This window comes from Molossus molossus, unplaced genomic scaffold, assembly GCF_014108415.1.
Source record: "Molossus molossus isolate mMolMol1 unplaced genomic scaffold, mMolMol1.p scaffold_m16_p_4, whole genome shotgun sequence".
Lineage (NCBI taxonomy): Eukaryota > Metazoa > Chordata > Mammalia > Chiroptera > Molossidae > Molossus > Molossus molossus.
In genome coordinates this window covers 124,908,780-124,931,889 of record NW_023425377.1, presented here as the reverse complement: position 1 = coordinate 124,931,889, position 23,110 = coordinate 124,908,780, and the positions used below count along the sequence as shown (strand labels likewise).

General features: G+C 45.9%; 1 protein-coding gene across 2 annotated transcripts in view; it reads right to left on the bottom strand.

Moving 5' to 3' along the window:
* Positions 1-655: 655 nt before the first annotated feature.
* Positions 656-23,110, bottom strand: part of BBS7 (Bardet-Biedl syndrome 7) — a 40,901-nt gene continuing 18,446 nt past the window's right edge. Inside the window, exons 11-20 of one of the 2 annotated variants that reach the window (XM_036241465.1) lie at positions 22,806-22,998; positions 20,735-20,809; positions 17,225-17,290; positions 12,916-13,055; positions 8,833-8,997; positions 4,231-4,340; positions 4,006-4,109; positions 3,751-3,874; positions 1,840-1,985; positions 656-1,140 (exon numbers count right to left, since the gene is read on the bottom strand). In XM_036241465.1, coding sequence (XP_036097358.1) covers positions 1,852-1,985; positions 3,751-3,874; positions 4,006-4,109; positions 4,231-4,340; positions 8,833-8,997; positions 12,916-13,055; positions 17,225-17,290; positions 20,735-20,809; positions 22,806-22,998 — 1,111 coding nt within the window. In that variant the 3' untranslated portion in view covers positions 656-1,140; positions 1,840-1,851. Of the gene's footprint in view, positions 1,141-1,470; positions 1,986-3,750; positions 3,875-4,005; positions 4,110-4,230; positions 4,341-8,832; positions 8,998-12,915; positions 13,056-17,224; positions 17,291-20,734; positions 20,810-22,805; positions 22,999-23,110 lie in introns of those variants that run through there. The other variant, XM_036241464.1, reaches the window with a different exon arrangement.

The window sequence follows — 23,110 nt, the reverse complement described above, 5'->3', positions numbered from 1 at the left end:
GCAGGCGGGAGGTGGGGCCTGGCCGTCCGCGAGCTTTAAATGGAGCGAGTGGGAGGCCCCGGACTCGGGGCGAGGGCGGCTCCGAGGCCAGCTCGGCCGCGGCCCCTGCCTTTGGCCCCCGGGCCTGCAGGGGGCTGACAGACTTGTTCGCCAAGGTCCGAGTCTGGCCGGGCTACCCACTGGCCTGCTGGTCTTGGTCAAGTCACTGTGTCTCCGAGTCTCGGTTTTATCAGTTCGTTGTTAATACTACGTGTCCTCAAGGTTAATTATGCGCATACGTCGTTCAACGCTGCTAACGCTGTAACAGATCATCCAGTGGCAGGCTATAAGGCCATCCACGGTTTAGGTGTTTCTTCTGCCTTGGCCTTTCATTTTTCCTAATTTGAGGTGCACCTTGAACTACTGTTGTATATATAAAACAAATAGTAATGTCCTACACGAAATTCAACTAGACAGTAATTAATTCTTATCTATTTTCCCCAAGCTGCAGCAGCCAATAAAAAACACCCAGTGAAATTCCAGTGACCTAGATATAATTGTGTTCTATTTAGAAATGAAGGTCGTTTGTAGTGAAATATATGACCTTAATAAAATGAAACTCTCTTAGCGATATGTGCCTTAAACAAATTTTCACATTTAATATACAAAGCTTGCACATAACTAATCAATATAATGTACATAATTAAGAAGTATGATTGTTTTCTGACAAATTCATGAGTGTACCTTTCTTAAAAACATAAATAGCTTACTTTCCAGTATAATCTTTATGTCATTTTAAAGCAACCTTTAAATACAATATTCCCTCGAATATGAATACATATTAATTACAATTAATGAACAAAATTCCCATAGCCTTAAAGTTTTATTTCCCTTCACACATGACATAAAGGAAAGGAGTTGATGCTAGTACAGGAAAATCTAAGAAGTCATCACTGTTCCTGCTATTCACATGGACACTCAGCAGCTCTACTGGTTACAGAACGTCACCCGGAGATCTCCCCACCCTGTCTGTGCAAGCTCTGCTCCTTCCCCGTCCACAACTCGTGCCGCTGAGCCGACGCAAGCATTCCACGAACTGAGCCCAGTCACAATGTTCACTATCTAGCAGGAGTGAAATCAGTTGCTAATCGATCTCAACTCCTAGAAAAAATAATTGGTAGATTATTTGCACTGGCTGGCAATATACATAATAACTAGGACACAAACCAGGCACCAGAATGTGGGTTCTAGTCCCAGCTTTACAAAATCATAGCATGTCCTCTTTCTTCATCACCTAACCTCAGTGAAAATCAATTTTCTTATTCCATTTGACAGAATACTGTATGTTGTGAAAGTCAAATGAGTTAATGAGTGTAAATACATTTGAAAACTCTAAAGCAGTTTGTACATATACTTGGTGGGAGTAGCTTGTTAAGTATTTAAATACAGGGTGGGCAAAAGTAGGTTTACAGTTGTGAGTACACAAAACAGTTTATTCTTGTATTATAATTTATTAAAGATTATATTATTGCCCATACAAATTGTAAACCTACTTTAGTCCTACACTGTACATTTTTTATCTTCCAAATATTATTTCTCAACATAAAAGTTAAACCACCACTTGCAAAAAAATTCATTAAAATCCCTTATAATCACTCCACTTGTATTTTTAAAATAAAAATGCTATTTATTTTTAAAAGGTTGCATTCTTCAAAAGAAATAGAAGCATTCCTTTAAAAAAGTCGTTTCTCAATATTTTTATATAATATTTAAAAGTATTTGAAATAATAGTGTATACAGTTAGCTCGTAATTTTGTTTTAACATTTTCATTTACAGAGACAACTTCTCTCGACCTTTACCTTGTTTATATTTCATGCAGCATCAAAGAAAGCAATCAACGCGTTTTGGTCATAACTGTCCAGAATCTCCAGCAAAAGAGGTACTTTGGTTTTCACATTGGTGCCTTTGAACTTGAACTTGTCTATAAAAAGATCCGTGATCATGCCTATAAAAAAATGTTAATTTCCCTGTCATTGATTAGTTCTAATTAACGATACAGTATTTAATTAAAGTGAATGATTGCTTGATAATCTATTTCTAAGCACTTGTTATTCCATTATTTATACATAAACCTAAAAGAACTGATGTTTTAAAAATATTTATTTTGGAGGGATTTTAGGACAAGTTTCAAAATATAAATCATTTGGCTAATAACCCTCTTAATAATTGATTATAACCTAATAATTCAGGCAATCAACACTGATAGGTTCTGAACTGCTCTTGGTACATATGACATCACAAGTGGTTTGCTTTCCATAGCAGGCTGACAATTGTGACACAGTGTAGAGATTCGGTTCTTAACAGGTTTATTTAGAATAAAATATTCCGTCTCTATGTTGACCATTCTGGGGATTTGACCTGAAGGCAAATATTTCTAGGTTCAAAGATCTGGGCAAATGGTTTCACCTTTAAGTTCTCTCACATGTACAATGGGAATAATTCAAGCTATGGATCCTTTACCCAAAACCCTAGATGCAAGAGCAGATGCAAATTGTCGGAATTTCTCACAATTTGGAAAGAGAGTGAAAGGAACACAACATACATGGCATGAAGCCCAAGGGGAGCGAGCGGCAACATTTGATAACACAGGGCTGTGTTTCTGCAACAAAATATATGGATAAACAACCACACTAAATGGAATAAAAAAAGACTATAAATCACCTCATGTTAGTTTAAGTGAGATTTTGGAATTAAATTAATTCCGATCAAGTCAGATTTGATGCAAAATTCTTAATAAAAAAAGCTTTGTTTTTCCAAGCTTCATGGGTTTTGGAATTGGTGACGAGACGGTGGTTCTGCCCATGCCTCCTCTGAGTCGACATAGGCACAAAAGATCATGTGCTTGCAGTATGGTTAATACTGAGATATTCGGTATTATTATTACAGTTTGTGAGCAAGGCCCTGGGTATAAAATAAGAAATGCATTACACAGGCTGAAGGATCAATGTAGACTGATGACACCAATTAACTCTACAAAAGACGACACAGTGCAGACAGCATGCATTTGGGGGGAGGAGGTTCTGCAGGCTTTGCCACTCCCTACCAACGTGACAACAACGTCCTTAGTCTCAGATTTCACATTAAATAATGTGAAAAATGGAGATATAACATCATCTACCTTGAAGAGCTATTGTAAGGATGAAATTCCCCACCTGATTATGAAGATGCTATAAATAGGTGTGCTATGCGGGATAGGTCTCGTGTAAAGACTGCAAAGCACAAGTTGTTCTGAAAGGCTTCCTTCCCTCCGGCTCTTGCTCTCTTTCAATGTAATTTGTAAAACACACAACTTCTACCACCAAAGCAAAATGAGTTTTGGTTTGACAAAGCACATATATATCCCTTATAAAATTATGCTAAAAATATTAAATGCTGCATACTGATTTTCACAATAGCAACAAAACCTGAAAATTACTGGTGTGAAATACAGCCTAAATTTTAATGCTTCATTTATATTCATTTCACACCAGGTTTCTTCATATATATAAAACCGTCACATTAAACTTATTTTACGTCCTAATTTTACTTGCATTTTATCAAGTAAAAGTATTAAATATTAAAATGAACTTGACAAAATAAACATTGTAAGCAACAAATCGGCTGTCACCGGCTCATGACTGCCATAACCTCTGCCTGTCTCCTCTGCCCAGCTTCTCACAAACAGCTGGTAGAAAAGAAATTCAGCAAGTATTCTAGAACAGTCCACTAACCATAGAGTCTTTCAAGATGTGCGGGTTGCTTTTTGTATTCTTCCTGCAGCTGATCTGCCTCTTCTAGAATACAGCGATATTCTGGTATCAGAAAATTTGTATTTCCTTCATGGACCTGCAATTCCTTATTTTAAATTAAAAACAGAAAAAACTTAATGTTTCAATTTCAATCTAGTGTAACTTTAAAGTCTTTACAATTTCAGAAATTCCATCACAATAGAATAATGATCATAAGTCCATGACACATATACTTACTTTTAAAGCATCAATCAACTGCACTTTCTTAGCCAAAAGCAACTGGTACTCGAGCTTTGGATGGATTAGCTCTAGAGTGTGTTTGACTGACCCTTCATTGATCTCTAGAGGGAGGTAAGCCAGGCACAATTAGAAAGTCATTTTGATCAGAAACATTCTTGTTGTAACAACAACCAAAAAATAAAAATAAAACAGAAAAAAAAATTTATTGTTCTTTCTTTTTACCGTATGATATGTTGAGGTTAATTTTCTTTTTTGTAGCTTCTTTAGAGAGCACATCTTTTAAGATGGATATAGTAGAAATGTTGTCAGATTTGAAAACTCCTTCTCCTTTTCTACAAAATTAATATATATTTTTAAAAGAACAGCTTTAGAAGGAAATACACCCAGTAAATATATATTTTGTAACAAGTAACTAGTGTTTAGAGTTCATTCAATTTTAGATTTCTTTATATACACATCTCATTATTAATATAAAGCATATTTAAATGTGTAACCTTTTACTGTTATATTAATTCAAGTTCTGAACATACTTGTAAAAGGTAACAAAAGATGTCAGATATGTTTCCTAAAGATATGCCAATTCATGTCCTTCATTTAATACAGCTTATTCATTTTCACTAATACAATTTCCAATCGCTAACGCTTATGTGTATAAAATACAGACTTGCTTCCTTACACATAAGGACGTCTTTGTTCTTTGCACTCACATAAATTACAGCAGGACTGTGTGCTTCACCTAAGCCGGTATCAAACCTGTGAACAACACACTCTGTTCTTCCAGGGGCCCTCCCATGGGAGCCGCTCCCTCTCTCACCTCCTCCACCCACACAGCTTCACCGGCCCTGGCCTCAGCCCCAGGCCCCTCTCTCACCTCCTCCACCCACACAGATTCACTGGCTCAGGCCTGGGACTTTAGAAGGAAGCATTCAGCAGTCTGCACAGACCTCTGACCACAGTGGTTCAGGGCTCAACAAATATACTCAATCCTGGGACTTTTTCTTTACCAGAACTAGTGGGAAACAGACTCTCCGGTGCCGACAGGACAGAAAGCTGGGGCGCTGCTGGCCACCATGGCACTGCACAGGCCACGGAAGACAAGAGCAGAGCCGAGTGGCAGAAAGCGCTCAGGTCTTGGTGACAGCAGTTGGCCACTGATCAGATGTCCGGAGGCAGAGGACTGCTGCACTCCTGCACTACAGGAGCTGAAATTCCTCTTACAGGTCAGACCTGTTTTTATTTCATTCCTTCTTCTGATGACCAGACGTTTCCTAATCAACATACACCATTTTTCATGTATTTAATGTTGCCTTTTGGCTTGGTTTTCATATACACATAGTGTATATTGACTAGCTATAGTCAAATATTGACTTCTTTCTTCTAGAAAGATGAGTAACACCCACTTTTTTTTTTTTTATCCCAATCATGTTTTAGAAATCACAAGATTTTTCACTAGTCTTCAATTTTAACTGATGATATTTAATATTAAACACACAGTACCCGACATTGTAGAATGACTTACATGGCTTATCTTCTTTTAATCCTCACAATTCAATGAATAAGTGCTATTTCCATGCCTCAGAAGAGAAAACAAGCTCAAAGACTAAAGTAATCTAGCTGAGGTCAAACAGCTGGGGAGTCACAGAGCCAAGGTTCACCCCTTGCAGGCCTTTCTCAGAGCACCTGCTCCCACACCTCCTCCGCGTGCATGTACTTTACTCCGATTGCTAAGAAACATGCACTGAGCGCCACTACATCGAAGTCCTGTGCCGGGTACTTGAAGGACACATACACGATAACTAAGAAATAGATTCTGCTCATGAGCTCACAGTCTAATTTAGAGATACAAGCTTACAGTAAAAAATTATATACTTCAAATGAATAACGATAAATATGTAAGACAGGTAAGGACAGAATGCTTTGGGAATAGAGAACAGAGTCAGGAAAGGCTTGAACAGGCAGCTGTCGGGCTGGGCCTTGGAGACTAAGCCGAGTGCTCACGGGCGGGCCAGGGCAGGGCAAAGGGCGCTGTCCGGGGCACGCGGCAGGCCGGGCGAGGGCAGGGCAAAGGACGCTGTCCGGGGCACGCGGAAGGCCGGGCGAGGGCAGGGCAAAGGGCGCTGTCCGGGGCACGCGGCAGGCCGGGCGAGGGCAGGGCAAAGGCGCGCTGTCCGGGGCACGCGGAAGGCCGGGCGAGGGCAGGGCGAGGGCAGGGTAAAGGCGCGCTGTCCGGGGCACGCGGCAGGCCGGGCGAGGGCAGGGCGCGGGCAGGGCAAAGGCACGCTGTCCGGGGCACGCGGCAGGCCGGGCGAGGGCAGGGCAAAGGCACGCTGTCCGGGGCACGCGGCAGGCCGGGCGAGGGCAGGGCAAAGGCGCGCTGTCCGGGGCACGCGGAAGGCCGGGCGAGGGCAGGGCGCGGGCAGGGCAAAGGCACGCTGTCCGGGGCACGCGGAAGGCCGGGCGAGGGCAGGGCAAAGGGTGCTGTCCGGGGCACGCGGAAGGCCGGGCGAGGGCAGGGCAAAGGGTGCTGTCCGGGGCACGCGGCAGGCCGGGCGAGGGCAGGGCAAAGGGCGCTGTCCGGGGCACGCGGAAGGCCGGGCGAGGGCAGGGCAAAGGGTGCTGTCCGGGGCACGCGGAAGGCCGGGCGAGGGCAGGGCAAAGGGTGCTGTCCGGAGCACGCGGCAGGCCGGGCGCGGGCAGGGCAGGCGAGGGCAGGGCAAAGGGCGCTGTCCGGGGCACGCGGCAGGCCGGGCGCGGGCAGGGCAGGCGAGGGCAGGGCAAAGGGTGCTGTCCGGGGCACGCGGCAGGCCGGGCGCGGGCAGGGCGCAGGCAGGGCAAAGGGCGCTGTCCGGGGCACGCGGCAGGCCGGGCGCGGGCAGGGCGCGGGCAGGGCAAAGGCCCGCTGTCCGGAGCACGCGGCAGGCCGGGCGCGGGCAGGGCGCAGGCAGGGCAAAGGGTGCTGTCCGGGGCACGCGGCAGGCCGGGCGCGGGCAGGGCGCAGGCAGGGCAAAGGGCGCTGTCCGGAGCACGCGGCAGGCCGGCTGCGCAGCATCCACGAGGACGGGCAGCCTGCCGGGGCGCGTCCAGTGGTCAGCTGCGGCTTTAGTGGGAGGCTCACTGCAGTGCTTCGAAACAGGGGCGCTATTCCGGTTCGGAGCAGATAAGACCCCTGGAAGGCGGTGAAGCAGCCCCATAGCACCGGTCCTACAACCAGTTCGAGTCCCAGAGCGCTCTGGGCCGCAAAAGGCTGCATCTGAGGTTGACTCGTCTCCCTGCTGTCTCCAGAACCGGCATGCTCAAGTCTCAGCCAGGAAGCAGACTGCTTCGGTAATCTGTCTAGGCAAAGGATCCCCAAGAGACAGAGACGGCGAGAGGGTAAGAAACCCAGTCCCCTCCAAATAAACAACAACAGGTCAAACGACCAACAACCCGCGGCTGACGGGGTGGGCGCGCGGCGGCCCCGAGGAAGGCCAGGCGCAGGCGCAGAGGCAGGAGAGCCATCGGCCCTGGAGAAGCAGCACAGGAACCAAGGAGCAGGGGTTCCGCCCTCCAGAGCCTCGGGCCCACGGGCGCGCGTGGGAGTGGTGTGAAGGGGTGCAGCCGTGACCTCCTGCGACACGATGGCTTCAAAGGCCTGCGTGTCCTCAGCACTGCGGTTCTGACTCTTTTCCTATTTTTGCATAAACAATTTCAACTGAAATCTTTGTTGGAATTTGCATAATGTTCAAATCAATTTGGGAAGGACTGCCAAGTTTGAGGACTACAGAATATATTACTCCATTGAATGAAGTCTGTCCTTTTTTTTTGTTTTTTTATCCTCACCCAAGGATTTTTTTTGCATTTATCTCCAGATAGAGTGGGAGGGGGAAAGGAAGGAAGAGAGAGAGAAACATCCATGTGAGAGAGACACATTGAGTGGCTGCCACCCACACGACCCCAACCGGGGCCGGGGACAAACTGCAACCGAGGTACGTGCCCTTAGCGGGAACCGAACCCGGGTCTCTCTGGACCGCAGGCCGACACTCTAACCGCTGAGCCAAACTGGCCAGGGCTGTCTTTTTGTTTTTTTAATATGTTTTTTATTGACTTTTAGAGAGAGGAAGGGAGAGGGAGAGAGAGATAGAAACATCGATGTGAGAGAAAGATACATCAATTGGCTGACTCCTGCACACCCCTACTGGGCATATGCGTTGAACTGGGAATCCAACTGCACACCTCTTGGTCCATGGGTCAGTGCTCAACCACTGAGCCACACCAGGTGGGCTCAAGTCTGTCTTTTATGTCTATAAAATTTTAAAGTTTCTTCATGTAACTGCTGCATGTTTTTAAATTTTTTATTGATTTTAGAGAAAGAGGAAGGGGGAGAGAGAGAAACATCTATTTGTTGTTCCACTATCCCTGCATCCACTGACTGCTTCCTGTATGTGCCCTGACCAGGACCAAGCCTGCAACCCTGGAGCATCAGAGCAATGCTCTAACCCACTGAGTACCTGGCCAGGGCACGTCTGCCTATTTCTAATCAAGACTGTTCCTATAGCTTTTATATGGACATTTTGTTATTGTTACTGCTCCTCTGAAAGGGGCTGTTAAACAATTTATTTTCTAACTGGTTATTGTTGGGAATGGGAAATGTATTGATCTTTCATATTCATCTTTATTGAATCGTTTGTTAAAAATGCATGAACTCCACTTGTTTCTCCATGGATTTTCTTGAACAGTATAGGTTACAATTCCATTATTTACAAGTTATTCCTGCTTCAAGACAAAATAAAATGTAGAAGCTCCATTTATATCCAAACACTTGTGAACCAGCACCACGTTTATTACCTGTAGGTACTCTCCAGCTGTGTATCCAGGAAGGTGTTCTGGAAGTGAAAGGTCACACATTCCCCTGCTGGAGGCTTCTCAGGAACTTCGGGAAGGCAGAACACCACCCAGGAGTGCACTTCGGCGAAACTGAACTGGCCTGTCAGAGTCAGTGTGTTCATGGGTCTGTAATTCACAGCAGGGCACACGTTGTGGAGGGAGACACGTGCAAGGAGCACATGACACAGCACACCTCAAACGTTCGGCAACAGCAGTAACAAATACAAGGCACCCTGTGACTTCTCAGACTGATCTCACCCCCGGATAAATGAACATTTTGATTTCCTGGGGAAACAAGGGTGCTTATCTACACCTCTGCTTTTAATATTCAGTTAAGTGACACCAATTACCTGCTTTCATTATAACATGCTTTACAAGTAAAATTCCGTTTACTCAGGTAGATTTCATTTTTCAGAAGTTCATCTAGTATTCCTACTATACAAACTACCGAAACATACTTACCCAAGCGTCTCCTTAGGGAAGTAATGCGCATGCTGTGAAGACACTGAATTGGGCTTCTGAGTTAAGACAGGCCTGGATTCGAAACCCTGCTCCCTGACTGACTGGCTGTCAGCCACTAGGCCAGGTAGAGAACAATACTTTCTATCTTGCAGGGATGTGGAATGATACTTTTTCTACCTTGTGAAATCGCATACATACACACGGGAGTAAAATATATCAAACAGATTTTAAATAAATCAAGTAAATGATTATAAAGAGTTAAAAAATGAAAAGTTTGTGGAACGAAAGGTTCAGAGGAGCCCGGCCGGTGTGGCTCAGTGGACTGAGTGTCATCCCCTGGGCTGAGAGGTCCCGGTTCGAATCCCAGTCAGGGCACATGCCCGGGTTTCAGGCTCGATCCCCAGTAGGGGGGTGCAGGAGGCAGCCAATCAATGCATCTCTCTCATACCGATGTTTCTCTCTCTCTCTCCCTTCTTCAAAATCAATAAAAACACATATTTTTAAAAAGGTTCAGAGGAATTTTAAGAAGATACAGAATTAAGGAACTTAAAACTAGAAGGGATTGTGAGGTCACCCAGACCACTCTCTCATTTGCAGATAAGAAAACTAAAGCCCAGACCGAGAACAGCCGTCCCGCCACTTCGCACTTGGACTTTCACGGCTTCACTCTATCGCGTTTTTTCCAAATATATTCATTAAAAAGTTGATCGAGACAGTGAACATGATACAGCGCGCTCTCGGTTGTCTGAGCCAATTACACACCCCTGTATTACCATTACAACTACAATTACTGTACGTGCGGACTACAGGCCTGTGTATTCGAGCGCCCCCCGCAAATCCTTCAATGCCAGGTGCAGCCGCTGGACCACTCCTTGTGGTCCAACTCTTTTCCAAAAAATTGGGTGTGGTAAAACCAGGCCAATCAGAGCGTGCTGTTCACTGATTGGCTATCCTACCCTCTTCCTGTCCTGGCCACTGATTGGCTCAGCCTCATCAAGTTCATTTCTCTCATATACACTTCTACATCGCTATGCATCAGAAGTGTCTTTGCTCTTGTGTTTGCGGTTTCTGAGAACTTTTATCTAAGCCCCACGATGGCTCCTAAACGTGCTGCTTCTTCTAAGCCTTCTGACGATGAAACTAAGCACCGGAGGAAGATGCTCACCATCCAGGAGGCGACGCTCTTGGATATGATCAAAGATGGAAGAAAGTCGTGGAGATTTCCTGCCATTAGACTTGACTAAGTCTACTGTCCGCTCCACCCGTAAAGATGAAAAGAACATCCGTGCAACGGCCACTGTCTCTTTCCACGAGGAGGCAAAGCGCGTCGTGACAAGTCGTAATGAGTTCACAGTGGAAACGGAGTCTGCCCTCGCCGGCTGGGTCAGCGACAGCCGCAAGGAACACATTCCGCTGCATTCGCGGGTCATCGGGAGAAGGCGAGGCGGCTCTATCAGCGCTTCACGGTGGAGGGACTCAACCAGGACCCTCCTCTGCAACGTTCATGGACCTCACGGCGAGCAAGGGCTGGTTCGAGAAGTTCCAGAAGGGGTGTCATCTGAAGAGTGTCGTTCTCCACAGAGAAGCTGCCTCTGCGGACCAGCCTGCAGCAGAGGACTCCGTGAACAACACGTCCCAGAAGACCCTTGAGGTGGGCGAGTATCATCCAGAACACGCGGGTGAGCTGCCGGAGTCACATTCGGATCCCTGAACTGACGGGGATCTGGTGGCGATGACTAAGTCTGCGAGTCAGGGGAGGAAGAGCAGCCAGAGGGGCCTGGGGTCAGGAGGAGGAAGCTGGCCTTACACGTGAGCGTTTCTCACAAGTCATGAGAACTACTAAGGTAGCACAGGACATGACTGGCGAGTGGGCCCCACAAACGATCAGTACATCGCGGTTCCGAAATGCACTTGATGGGGCGATAGGACCCTGCAAAGCCTCCTCACGAATATGAAGACAGCGCCAGCGACTGCTATCACCATGTTCTTCAGCCGCACCTGGACACCCACTGCCTCCTCCTAGTGCTCCTTCAGGGAAGAAGACAACGACGCACCTGCTCAGACACCGCACCACCTGCAGACTCCTGCTGAGGCCGTGCCTGCAGAGGTGCAGAGACCTTGCTCCTCTCTGCTGTGCAGCACATCTCTCATCTTCATCGCTTCAGCATCGAACAAGTTGCACTAGTCTCATAGGTTAGTGGTTGTGTGTAAGAGCTGTGTGTGTGATTAAATGTACAATAATAATATATTTGGAACGTCTAATATGTCTTATTTTGTCTACTATATTGGGTACTAGGAGTGTAATGGTGACTAAAGGGTGTTATTTCATGTCCAGAGGGCTCTAATAATGTTAAAACGTATTTAGAAGGTCATTAACAGGTTTTCTATGCTCTAACTGCGAAAATATTCGATTTATAAATAAAGAATCCTACTTCGTGGAAATTCATTTATCGCGGCAGAATCTGAAACTGATTAACCGCGACACACAAAGGCCGACTGTAGGTCATTCCCCAATCACACAAGAACAGAGATGGTCACAATGTGAGTCTGCTGGCCACTTGCTTGCTGTTTGCCAGCTCACCATCTACCACCGCCAACCACAACTCTGCCGGGAGGCGGGGAGAAACCCCAGGAGGATCTATCCTCTTCATGGTTTCAAACCAATCTTCCTCAGGAGCACTTCTCCTCCCCTCTTATTTAAACTACCTGCCTTTCCAATTACAAGCTGCAACAGGGAAACCGGGCTTCGGTCTCAAATTACAGCTGCTTCTGCCCTCAGCAAGTCACTGCTCCCTCCTGCACTTCTCCCGGAGGAGGAGCCAGAGCTGCCCCCCAGCCTCGTGGGGCCTGCCCTGCACAGTGAGCACAGGCAGAGGATGCAGTGGCTGCCTCCTTCCTGCCCTCCACTGCAGCCAGGCCTCTATCTTCAGGAAGAAAGGGGCAACGACCACCAGGAGGTGCGTCCATTACAGTGGACGTCGGAAGTGACCGAGGCCATCGCCAAGCACTGCCCAGGAGTGTTTCCTAGTGACCCGGGAAGAAGATGCAGTGTCTGAGGCTAACGAACCAAAGAGCTGTCACAGAGAACCGCAGCAAAGGCAGTTTGAGAGAGAACTGTGACTGTCACTCTCAGAATGGGAGTCTGTAGAAGACAGGAAAGCCCAGCTCCAACCAGCCCCTGAAAGGAGACAAAGACTCTAACACCCATTAGAAATATTAACCCACAGCATTTAGATGAAAATGTACCAATATCTACCAGAATTTACACCACAGAAATTAAAGGTAAGTTGCCCTGGCCAGTGTGGCTCAGTTGGTTGAGTATCATCCCATGCACCAAAAAGTCGCTGGTTTGATTCCCGTTCAGGGCACATACCCAGGTTATGGGTTCAATCCCTGGTCAGAGTGTGTAATGGGAGGCAACTGATCAATGTTTCTCTCTCACATCAATGTTTCTCTCTCTCTCTCTCTCTCCCTACTTCTCTCTCTAAAAACATCAATGATAAAATATTTTAAAAAATCAAAGGCAAGTTTATTTGCATCATGTAATATCCTAAAAATAAACTGCTGCCTCCTTTGTCTTACCTGTCATGATCAATACAGTGACTTCTCTGATGGAGTGACAGGGGCCTGATGAGATACTGGCGGACCTGACAGGTTTTGGGGTGAATTCTCGGAGTCACGTATGCCTGAAGTGTGCCATACTGGCCTTCAATTGAGCGAATCTGATTCAACACAAAAGAGGAAAGAAAATAAGAATAATCTAGCAATGTAAACAATATCTTTAAAATGGTCAACACAAGTAATCAAGTACTTAGGCCTTAATCTCTTCTGTAATAGTTTGAAGCAAATAATGACATTCTATTAAACAACTACTTTTTATCACTAGAGTAAAGGAAGATTTTAAAAGATGTTGGCAGTGGAAAGCAAAATTAATCCATCTATAGACGTTGTCCCCACCACATACTTTCAGGTGATTGGTCTACACTGGCAGTGCTTTGCTATTCCAAAGACATCCATTCTCACATACTACCACCACATTGAAAAACACAGGTGTGTGCTATATTTTATAAGATTCACATCACAAACAGTAGAATTTAGACATTTTTGTTGAAGGGATAAGTACGTTTTTCAAATAATTAAAATGTATATGAAATATTTCATTTTCTCATAAATGGGGGTACTACAGCATAAAACTGTTGTTGTTAAAATTTACTGACAAAAAAAAAAAGTTTCCAGCAACTTAACTCTTGACTTTCACTGACAGTAGAGAAGCAGACTCATAAGGTATTATGACATATTTGATTAGTGAATTCTTTGAGCTAGTTTGCACACGGCTGGTCGGCTGCCCTGAGAATTCAGTGAGCTGGGGACCGGACCCCAGGAAAGGCGGAAAGCTGCCCAGATTCCGCCCCCTGCCCCTTCCTCTCCTCTGTGGAAATCCACGTGGTGCATCGGACTCTCTTGTATTACACAGGTAGCTTCTCTAATCTGATATTTTAACTCACACTTTTCCTGGCACTGTGAGGGTGGGGGGTGGGGGGAGGATCAGTGTTTTACCTGAATGGGAAACATAAATGCACGTTTTTTAAAGCAAGACACTTTGCAAATGTTACACTGCAAATATTGCTCTCAATGGGAAGACAGGAAAGATAAGAGGAAAAGAAATAGTAAAGAATAAAAACACTAAAAAAAAAAAAAAAGATCTGACAGAGCTATATTTTAGGGTTTCTTTTTAAAGGGTAAGCTCACACAATCTTAAAGGAGAAGCTGCACATAATTTTCCCTAATAAAAGGTCATAATGCTTCCTGTGGTTACACAGCTCATATTCATTATTTAAACATCCAAACAATGAAGGGAGATCAGAATGAAACCCTCCCTACCACCCAGACACAGACATGACCATTACTGCTGCCTGGGAGTCATCGCACAAAGACAAATGTGTGACTTCACACAAATTCTATTTACATCATAAACCTGGTTGTTTTCACTTCTTACAATCACATTTTCCCCTTATGGCTGCCTGTCCCCCTCCCTGCCGCTCCCGTCCCTCTGATGCCTCCCCTGCTGTACAACCCATCAAACCAGACAGGTGAGTTTCTTTACACACCTTTCTTCATATGTATGTCATCAGAGATAAAAATATGTACGTACATAGGGATTTTATCTGCTTTTTGTGTTTTTCATGGAATCCGTCCCATGTTATCGGGAATATATCAACTCATTCTTCATCACAGCTTGTACTATTCCTTGGAATGAGTAAGTAGCTATTTAATCCCCCATTCAATTACTGGGTGTTCACTTCGGTTCCACTTCTCTGCTTCTACAAACAGTGGCCAGTGACACATCTGTGTGTACAGTACTGATCTACTGCTGTGAAATCTCCTCCTCCAGACGGGACTACTGCCTATTTCTCCAGTGCCCAGAGCGCCCGTGATTTCCTGTGACTACAATTGAATGTGTCCCTTCCTTCATCCCTGCCACCTGGTGATGTTGCTCTTTAAAATTTTTTGCCAACCTGTCGGATAAGCAGAAACTGTTTTATTTTAATTTGAGTTTCCCTAATAATGACATAGAACATTTTCTGTTAATATTTGTTAGCCATTTTGATCCCCTTTTCCATGAATTGCCTATCCATATCTTTTGCCTATTTTCCTTATTGGGTAGTCTTTTTTACAACAACTTACAGGCAGTCTTGATATTTTATTGATATTCACCCGTTATCTGGAAGTCAAGTAAACTTCCTTCTCTTTTAAGTAACTAGGTCCTTGCCCTGGCTGGTGTGGTTCAGTGGTTGGTGCCTGCGCACCAAAGGGTCTCAGGCTTGAATCCCAGTCCAGGGCACCTGCCTGAGTGGCAGGTTCCATCCCACCCGTCAGGGTGCATGTGAGAGGCAACAGCTGATGTCTCTCTCTCCTCTACTTTCTCTACAAAAACATCCATGGAAAAATATCCTCGGGCGAGGGTTAACAACAACAACAACAAAAATTAGGTACTTAATTTATTTCATATTTTTACATATGACATAAGAATCTGCTTAATTTTCTTATAGATGAATGCAAGTTATGCCAACGACAATGTTAAAACGAAATAGTAACTTAGTCCACTTTTTCCCTACAAAAAATGTCACGCACTACATTTCCATAAATGTGTGCTGGGTTCTATTCCTAGATGATATTTTGTTGCATGATCTATTTATTTAGGACTTATAAATATCCTGCAAGAATTTTATCATAGTAGTTTTATCTCTCGGCTCTTTCAGGCATTTATTCTTTTCTCTGAACTTCAGAAATTATTGTATCCAATTAAAAAAGAACACAGCTTTTAAATATTTTTATGCCTACTTCCAAATTCATTGGCACCATCTTGCTCAATAAAAATGAAATTTAAAATGTTTAGTTAGGTCACATAAAGTATGTTTAAAAATATTCCTTTGGTAATAAACTTATCCCAGTTTTCAATTTTCCTTTCAAAATACATAAAAGGGGACTTATGCAGACAAAAATAGTTTAGAAAAAATTACACTTAACTGAAACTTCCTTAACCAGATGTGGAAAAATTGTGTAGCAGCATCTCTCTTGAAAAACCATACTCTGAGTCTCAGAAGATCAGTAATACCAGGTAAAAATTACAGTCCTCCTTAATTCTTAGATCATAAATGTATCAAAAATAAAAAAGTTGAAGTCTCACATTACAAATTAAATAACTAAAATAGACTTGTGTGCTAAAATCAATTTTTAATTATAGAATGATGCTACTAAACTGCTAAAATACTTTAAGGGACTTCCTCTAGAATACGTAGTAATGAATGACATCTCTGGGGTGCAACCAGAAAAACCCAGGTAGCAGGAAAACCCAGGGCAAGTGCTCAGACACTTCAACAACCAAATACCGATGGGGACCATGCGTGGGTCAAACTACAAAAACAAAATTGCCCAGCAGTGGGGCTCAATGGGTTGGAGTGTCATTCTGTTCACCAAAAGGTTTCAGGTTCAATTCCTGGTTGGGATACATACGGGAGGCAATAGGTCGATGTTTCTCTCTCTGTCTCTCTCCCTCCCTCTCCCTTCCCCTCTCTAAAATCAATAAACATACACTCATGTGAAAATTAAAAAAATAAATCAGTGGAACCTGAACAACGAAATCTGAAATATTTGATGACATTCAGGAATTGTTGATTTTCTTGGGTGTGGTGACAGTCTTGTGGTTGTGTGTTTTAAAGAGTGACCCGCCCTGGTCGGTCTGGTCAGGTTCGAGCACTGGCCTCAGACCAGAGAGCTGCGGCTCAGCTCCGGCCCAGGGCAAGTACCTCAGCTGCGTTGGGTCCCGGCCCTGGCTGGGGTCGTGGAGGAGGCAAGGTGTCCATGTGTCTCTCTCACATCGATGTCTCTCTCTCCCTCTCCCCCTCCTTCCCTCTCTCTCTAGCTGAAGATAATTGAAAAAATACCCTTGGGTGAGGATTTAAAAAAAGAGTGATCTTTTAAACATATGCACCAAAGTATTTATAAATGAAGTGACCCAGCATCTTGCGTTCGCTTGGAGACATCTGGAGGGACAGGGAGACTGGGCAAGGTGGCCATGAGCGGCTGGCTGCTGGCCTGGGGTGGGCACTTGGACATGCTTGAAACTCCCCAACAGAAAGTCAGAAAGCGGCTTCCGGTGAGGGGCAGTCACGGGCTGGTAACTTAGGGCAGGCGCCCGGGTACGTGATAATAGCAGACAGTGGTGTGGGCTGAGTGAAAACCTAAGAGGTCATTCAAAAGTCATTACTCCAAAATGACTCACTTGAGGGACAAATTTAAGGCAAAGGAATGATACCTTATGTTGTAAGATACACCAATGTAAACAATGAAGTTCAGACTTTCAAGCAGCGGTAATTTCGAACATCTTTACCTTGAGTTCCAGCCTCGTGGTATTTGCTTGGCACCGGTAAGTGGCGAGAAGAAAGTTGTCGCTGGACTGGGAAGAATTCAAAGTGAAGGGAAAGAATGAATCCATGTTTTTAACAGTAGAAACAGCATCAATAATGGTCATCACTCGCTGAGCGCCTGCCACCTGGTGGCCCTGGGCTCAGTGCTTCCCACCTGCCCCCACTAATGGCCCAGTGCCATTGAACAGACGAAGAAACTGAGGCATGAGGTATCGGGTAAATTTCCCCAAAGCCAGTAAGTAATGAAACGAGTTCAAATTCGTACCTAAGACTCCAAGGCCGACGCTCTTTCCATCCTGAGTCACTATAACATTTTAAAATAGTTTTCTAAAATGTTAACAGATGGTACAAACTCCCAATGTTGATATTATAAACACAAAGACAACAATGTTTGGTATACTTTGGAGGACTGAGAAATATCACTATTTTCACCAAGGTACATGACTTACTGTAGGAATTCAATACACGTTTGTCGAATTAAACTGCAGAGGTAACTTCAAGTATTATAACTTCTTGAAATTAAACATTAAACTACTAAAATAGCATAAAATCAGGCTTGCCAAATGTGGAAGTCAGCGATGAGCACGTGAAGATAACTGCGCTGTTCCTCTACTATTGTATATACTTGAAATCTCCAGTTAGGTTTTTATAAAACTATCATTCCAGAAAATAGGTTTTAAATTAGTATAAAATACTCATTCCAAAGAATCCAGAAGTGATGTAAATAAGGTGCATCTTGCACATTAATTTAGGAATGAAAGATTTTACATTTATATTAACTTGATTTTTTAGATGATGACAAAAATGTAGGCCCTAATGTTTTGTTTTAATTTGCAAAGAGGGATGACGCACCATATGTAACACAATACAACTGTCATAAATCTCTTATCAAGAAACAAAGCTTTACTACGGGATGTTCCCATATCTTCTGCTAAACTAGCCTGTGCAGAACTAGACAACAGTGTTTCCTCAGGGCTGCTCTACGGTTTCCTGTAAAAGGAAACAGCAGCTCCAGCGTGTGTCTGCTCTCCGCAGTCACTCTTCACCGCCCGCGGGGACTGGCCGGGCAAGGCTTCCTTCCAGTGGCTGTCCCTGTAGCTACCATTAGCAGTTAGCAACAGTCAAAAGAGAAAAATATTTATTTTGAAAAATTGAAAAGATAAAAATCCATTAAGACCTTAAGTTATATATAAATGCTAGACCTCAACAATGTAGGCTTTTAGATTTTACACAGTATCTGGTTTGTTTTGGTTGTGACTGTATAATAAGCACTAGCAATATGGTTCCAACAGAGAGAAGTTAAATGTACACTATTAAACAAGGCCTGTAGCAAAGATTTTATTGATTTAATGATAAATAAAGGAAGTTAATTAAAGTGTTTGTTTTCCTGCTATAATTCTGCATTAAGTTCACATAAAAGATCATGATTCTAGAGTTTGGAATACAAAATTGTTTCACCCCTCAAGCTGGGAATATTTTTTAAATAAATACTATAATATAAGTATCAAATTATTACCTCCCACTTTGTGTTGAGATTTTAAAAATTAAATTGATAAAACTTTGTTTCCATTGTATTCATAATGTTCTGCTATATGTAACCTTAAAATGTTTATTAAAGAAGATAAACAGCTTTATCGTGAAATTTTACTATGCTGAAAGTGATTCCCTAACATAGCTATCAACTCTGTTCTTCTTCTTTTTTTTTTTTTTAATCCTCACCCGAGGACATTTTTCCATTTTTTAGTTCAGATAGAGCGGGAGGGAGAGAGAGGAAGAGAGAGAGAGAGGAACATCGACGTGAAGGGACACATCGAGTGGCTGCCACCCGCACGACCCCAACCGGGGCCGGGGACAAACTGCAACCGAGGTACGTGCCCTTAGCGGGAACCGAAACCGGGTCTCTCTGTAACGCAGGCCGACGCTCCAACCGCTGAGCCAAACCGGCCAGGACTCAACCCTGTTCTTTATGTATTCTTCCCGCTCCTCCCTTTTCACAGGCATAGCTGCCCGCCCACCGCAGCCCCGCCCACCGCAGCCCCGCCCGCCGCAGCCCCGCCCACTGCAGTCCCGCCCACCGCAGTCCCGCCCACCGCAGCCCCGCCCGCCGCAGCCCCGCCCACTGCAGTCCCGCCCACCGCAGCCCCGCCCGCCGCAGCCCCGCCCACTGCAGTCCCGCCCACCGCAGTCCCGCCCACCGCAGCCCCGCCCGCCGCAGCCCCGCCCACTGCAGTCCCGCCCACCGCAGCCCCGCCCACTGCAGTCCCGCCCACTGCAGTCCCGCCCACTGCAGTCCCGCCCACTGCAGTCCCCCCTGCTTGAGGCTCCGCGCAGCCCTTGGGGCCTCTGCTGCCCTCGCTTCCCCTGAGGGCCACGCCCGGCGCTGAGGCTGCCCGTCTGCAGGCGGCACAGCCTGCCCACAGCCCCGACACAGCTCGCCCGGTGCTTGGCACACAGCACGCGCAGGGAGCAAGATGCCACAGCCCGAGAAAGTGAGGAGGGCCGGCGGCGCACGCGCGGAGCGGCAGACGCTTCAAGGGGTGGTCAGCCCCGCAGCCCGGCAGGAACCGGAGCGGGGAGGGCAGGAGGCAGCCGGGCAGGAACCGTGCGGGGAGGGCAGGGGGCGGCCGGGCAGGAACCGTGCGGGGAGGGCAGGAGGCAGCCGGGCAGGAACCGTGCGGGGAGGCAGGGGGCAGCCGGGCAGGAACCGTGCGGGGAGGGCAGGGGGCGGCCGGGCAGGAACCGTGCGGGGAGGGCAGGGGGCGGCCGGGCAGGAACCGTGCGGGGAGGGCAGGGGGCGGCCGGGCAGGAACCGTGCGGGGAGGCAGGGGGCGGCCGGGCAGGAACCGTGCGGGGAGGGCAGGGGGCAGCCGGGCAGGAACCGTGCGGGGAGGGCAGGGGGCGGCCGGGCAGGAACCGTGCGGGGAGGGCAGGGGGCAGCCGGGCAGGAACCGTGCGGGGAGGGCAGGGGGCGGCTGGCGCGGCTCGGGGGAGGGCGTCAGCAGAGACAGGGCAGCTCTCTGCGCCACAAGGGGGTCCAGACACCTGCAGCGGAACAAGGCAGCTCTCAGGCTGCGAGAGAGAAATGACAGCGGGCTGTGCTTTAGGAAGACCTCCCTGGTGGCAGCGCAGCGCAGCTGGAGGTGGGGGCACCCTGGTGACAGAGTGGGGGACGCGGGGTTCCAGCAAGCGCGGGCGCCGGGGGCCAAGAGCGGCAGAAAGGAGGCAGAGCGGACGCAGAGCAGCCAGGGGTGGGGCGGGCAGAACCGGGACTGACTGGGTCAGGGATCAGAGACAGGATGGCTCTAGGACGCCCCGTTTCTGGGTTATCTGAGGATAAAGGAAGAGCAGCAGCAGCTTGAGGGAAAGCTTATGAAAGGCTCAGAAACGAAGAAACGTGGAGCCCTGGTGGTGGTGTAGGCTCCATTCAGAGCAGCAGGCAGACGGCAGCACCAGAGTTCACCGCCCGCACTCACCTCGGAATCACAGCTGCTGAAGCTGACTACAGCCGAGTTCTTGTCCACATCCAGTAGATCTATTGGAACATCGCTCTGCAGTGCACATGGAAAGAAAGGTCCAGATGGAAAACGAAAAAGTCTTTCAAAGCCTATTTTCTCTAAGGGTGTTCTTCATGTTCATCTTTAAATTTGAGAGCATGAATTTTCCTAATTTATATTTGATAATATGTAGTTCTAGAAAATAAATATACTAGAGAATAAATATTACAATGACCTATTTTTTCTAATTTGGAATATCAGAGGTCACAGAATATCCTCTCTTACTATCCCCTTAAAAGTATAATCTTCCTATCTACTTTTGTCATTGCTGTTAGCCACAGGCTGCGAATAATCATATGGCCACTGTGACTATATCAGTTCATTTTTTATCAATTTTAACTTCAGCTGTAACACAGAAAAAAGATAATTTTTGGTCTCCTCTGGAGAGGCAGGTGTTTTTTTTAAATTTTTCAATTATAGTATACATTCAATATTCTTCTGTATTATTTCAGGTGTACAGCATAGTAGCTAGACAGTCGTATACTTTACAAAGTGCTCCCCTTGATAATTCCAGTACCCACCTGGCACGGTACACAGTTACTACAATATTATAAACTGTATCTCCTATGCTGTACTTTACATCCCATGACTATTCTGAAACTACCAGTGTGTAGTTTTAACCCCTTCGCCTTTCCACCCCGCCCCTGCAAGGCAGTCCCAAGGACACGCTGTCGTGCTGAGGTCTATGTGAGTGGTGTTCCTACACCTTTCCACCCCGCCCCTGCAAGGCAGTCCCAAGGACACGCTGTTGTGCTGAGGTCTATGTGAGTGGTGTTCCTACAGTTTTCAAGGCAGCCGCCCCCAGCAAGCACTGGTTAGGAGAGATCTCTGCCTTTCAATTTTCATTAACAATCTGATCTTCTCCACCTTTTTAAATCTTGTCTTCTTCCTCCACTAGTCTTTTCTCGTTTTCTGATGATTTTTTTTCTATCATTTGCTTGTTTTCTGTTAATCATATTATCATCCTTTTCACTCTCAGAATATCTTCCAACTTAAAGAATAAAACTTCTATGCATATATGCATAAGCAATGGACACAAACAATAGTGTGGGGAAGGCAGGAAGGGGGCGGGATGGGAAGGAGGGGGTCCATGCGGGGGTGGGGGGGACATTTGTAATACATTCAACAATAAAGATAAGTTTAAAAAGTAAATAAGTTAGATAATCGATGAGCAAACTGATAATCTAATGGAAGACTAAGATGATTCTTTATTTTTTATTACAACTATCATTTTTATTTATTTATTTTTAATTAATTGTTTTTTTAATCCTCACCAAAGGACATTTTTCCATATTTTGTTCAGATAGAGTGGGAGGGAGAGAGAGAGAAACATCGATGTGAAAGGGACACATCGAGTGGCTGCCACCCGCATGACCCAACCAGGGCCGGGGACAAACTGCAACCGAGGTACGTGCCCTTAACGGGAACCGAACCCGGGTCTCTCTGGACCGCAGGCCGACACTCTAACCGCTAAGCCAAACCGGCCAGGGCTAATTAATTTATTTTTGTTACAGATGTTTCTCCTTTTCCCTCCATTGACAACCCCCTCCTGATCCTGCCCCCTCCCCCACTGCATTGTTGTTTATGTCCATTGGTCATGCATATATGCATATAAATTCTTTGGTTTATTTCTTCCCTTCCCACACCCCCCTCCTCTGTGGTTAGTCAATCTGAACCTACTTCTATGTCTCTCTGGGTCTATTTTGTTCATCAGCTTGTTTTGTTCATTATATTCCACAAATAAGTGATACTTGTCCTTCTCTGACTGGCTTATTTTGCTTGGCATAATACTCTCCAGGTCCCTCCATGTCATATCAAAGGATACGAGATCTTTCTTTAGAAAGAAAGATAAGCCTTTAAAAGTACTATCTAAACTAAAAACAACATTTAAAACCCCAAATTTAAAATTGCTGTCTGAAACTAAACATGTTCAGTAATAATTAGTGCATGTGACTGGTCAAACAACAAAGAAATCGCACACTTTGCTCACCTGTATTAAGACGTTATCAATCGCTGTCTGCACCTCTAAGATGAGGCTGTAGCTGGCATCATCTGTATTCAATGTAAACTTGTCGTTGATACTGAAAGAAGGTGCTGCTGATCTCGCCTTGCTGGACTGGGAAGCCTGCTGGTCCTTCTCCCTCTCCTGGAGCACCTTGTACTGCAGGTGCTCCAGCTCGCTCCTGGAGGGGAACACGCCGCCCCTGAGCAAGGGCAGGCGGGCAGCTTCCAGCGCCTGCCCCTCCTGCACTGAATGAAGCAACTTTGCCCGCCCCCGCTCCGAAGGAACCGTCA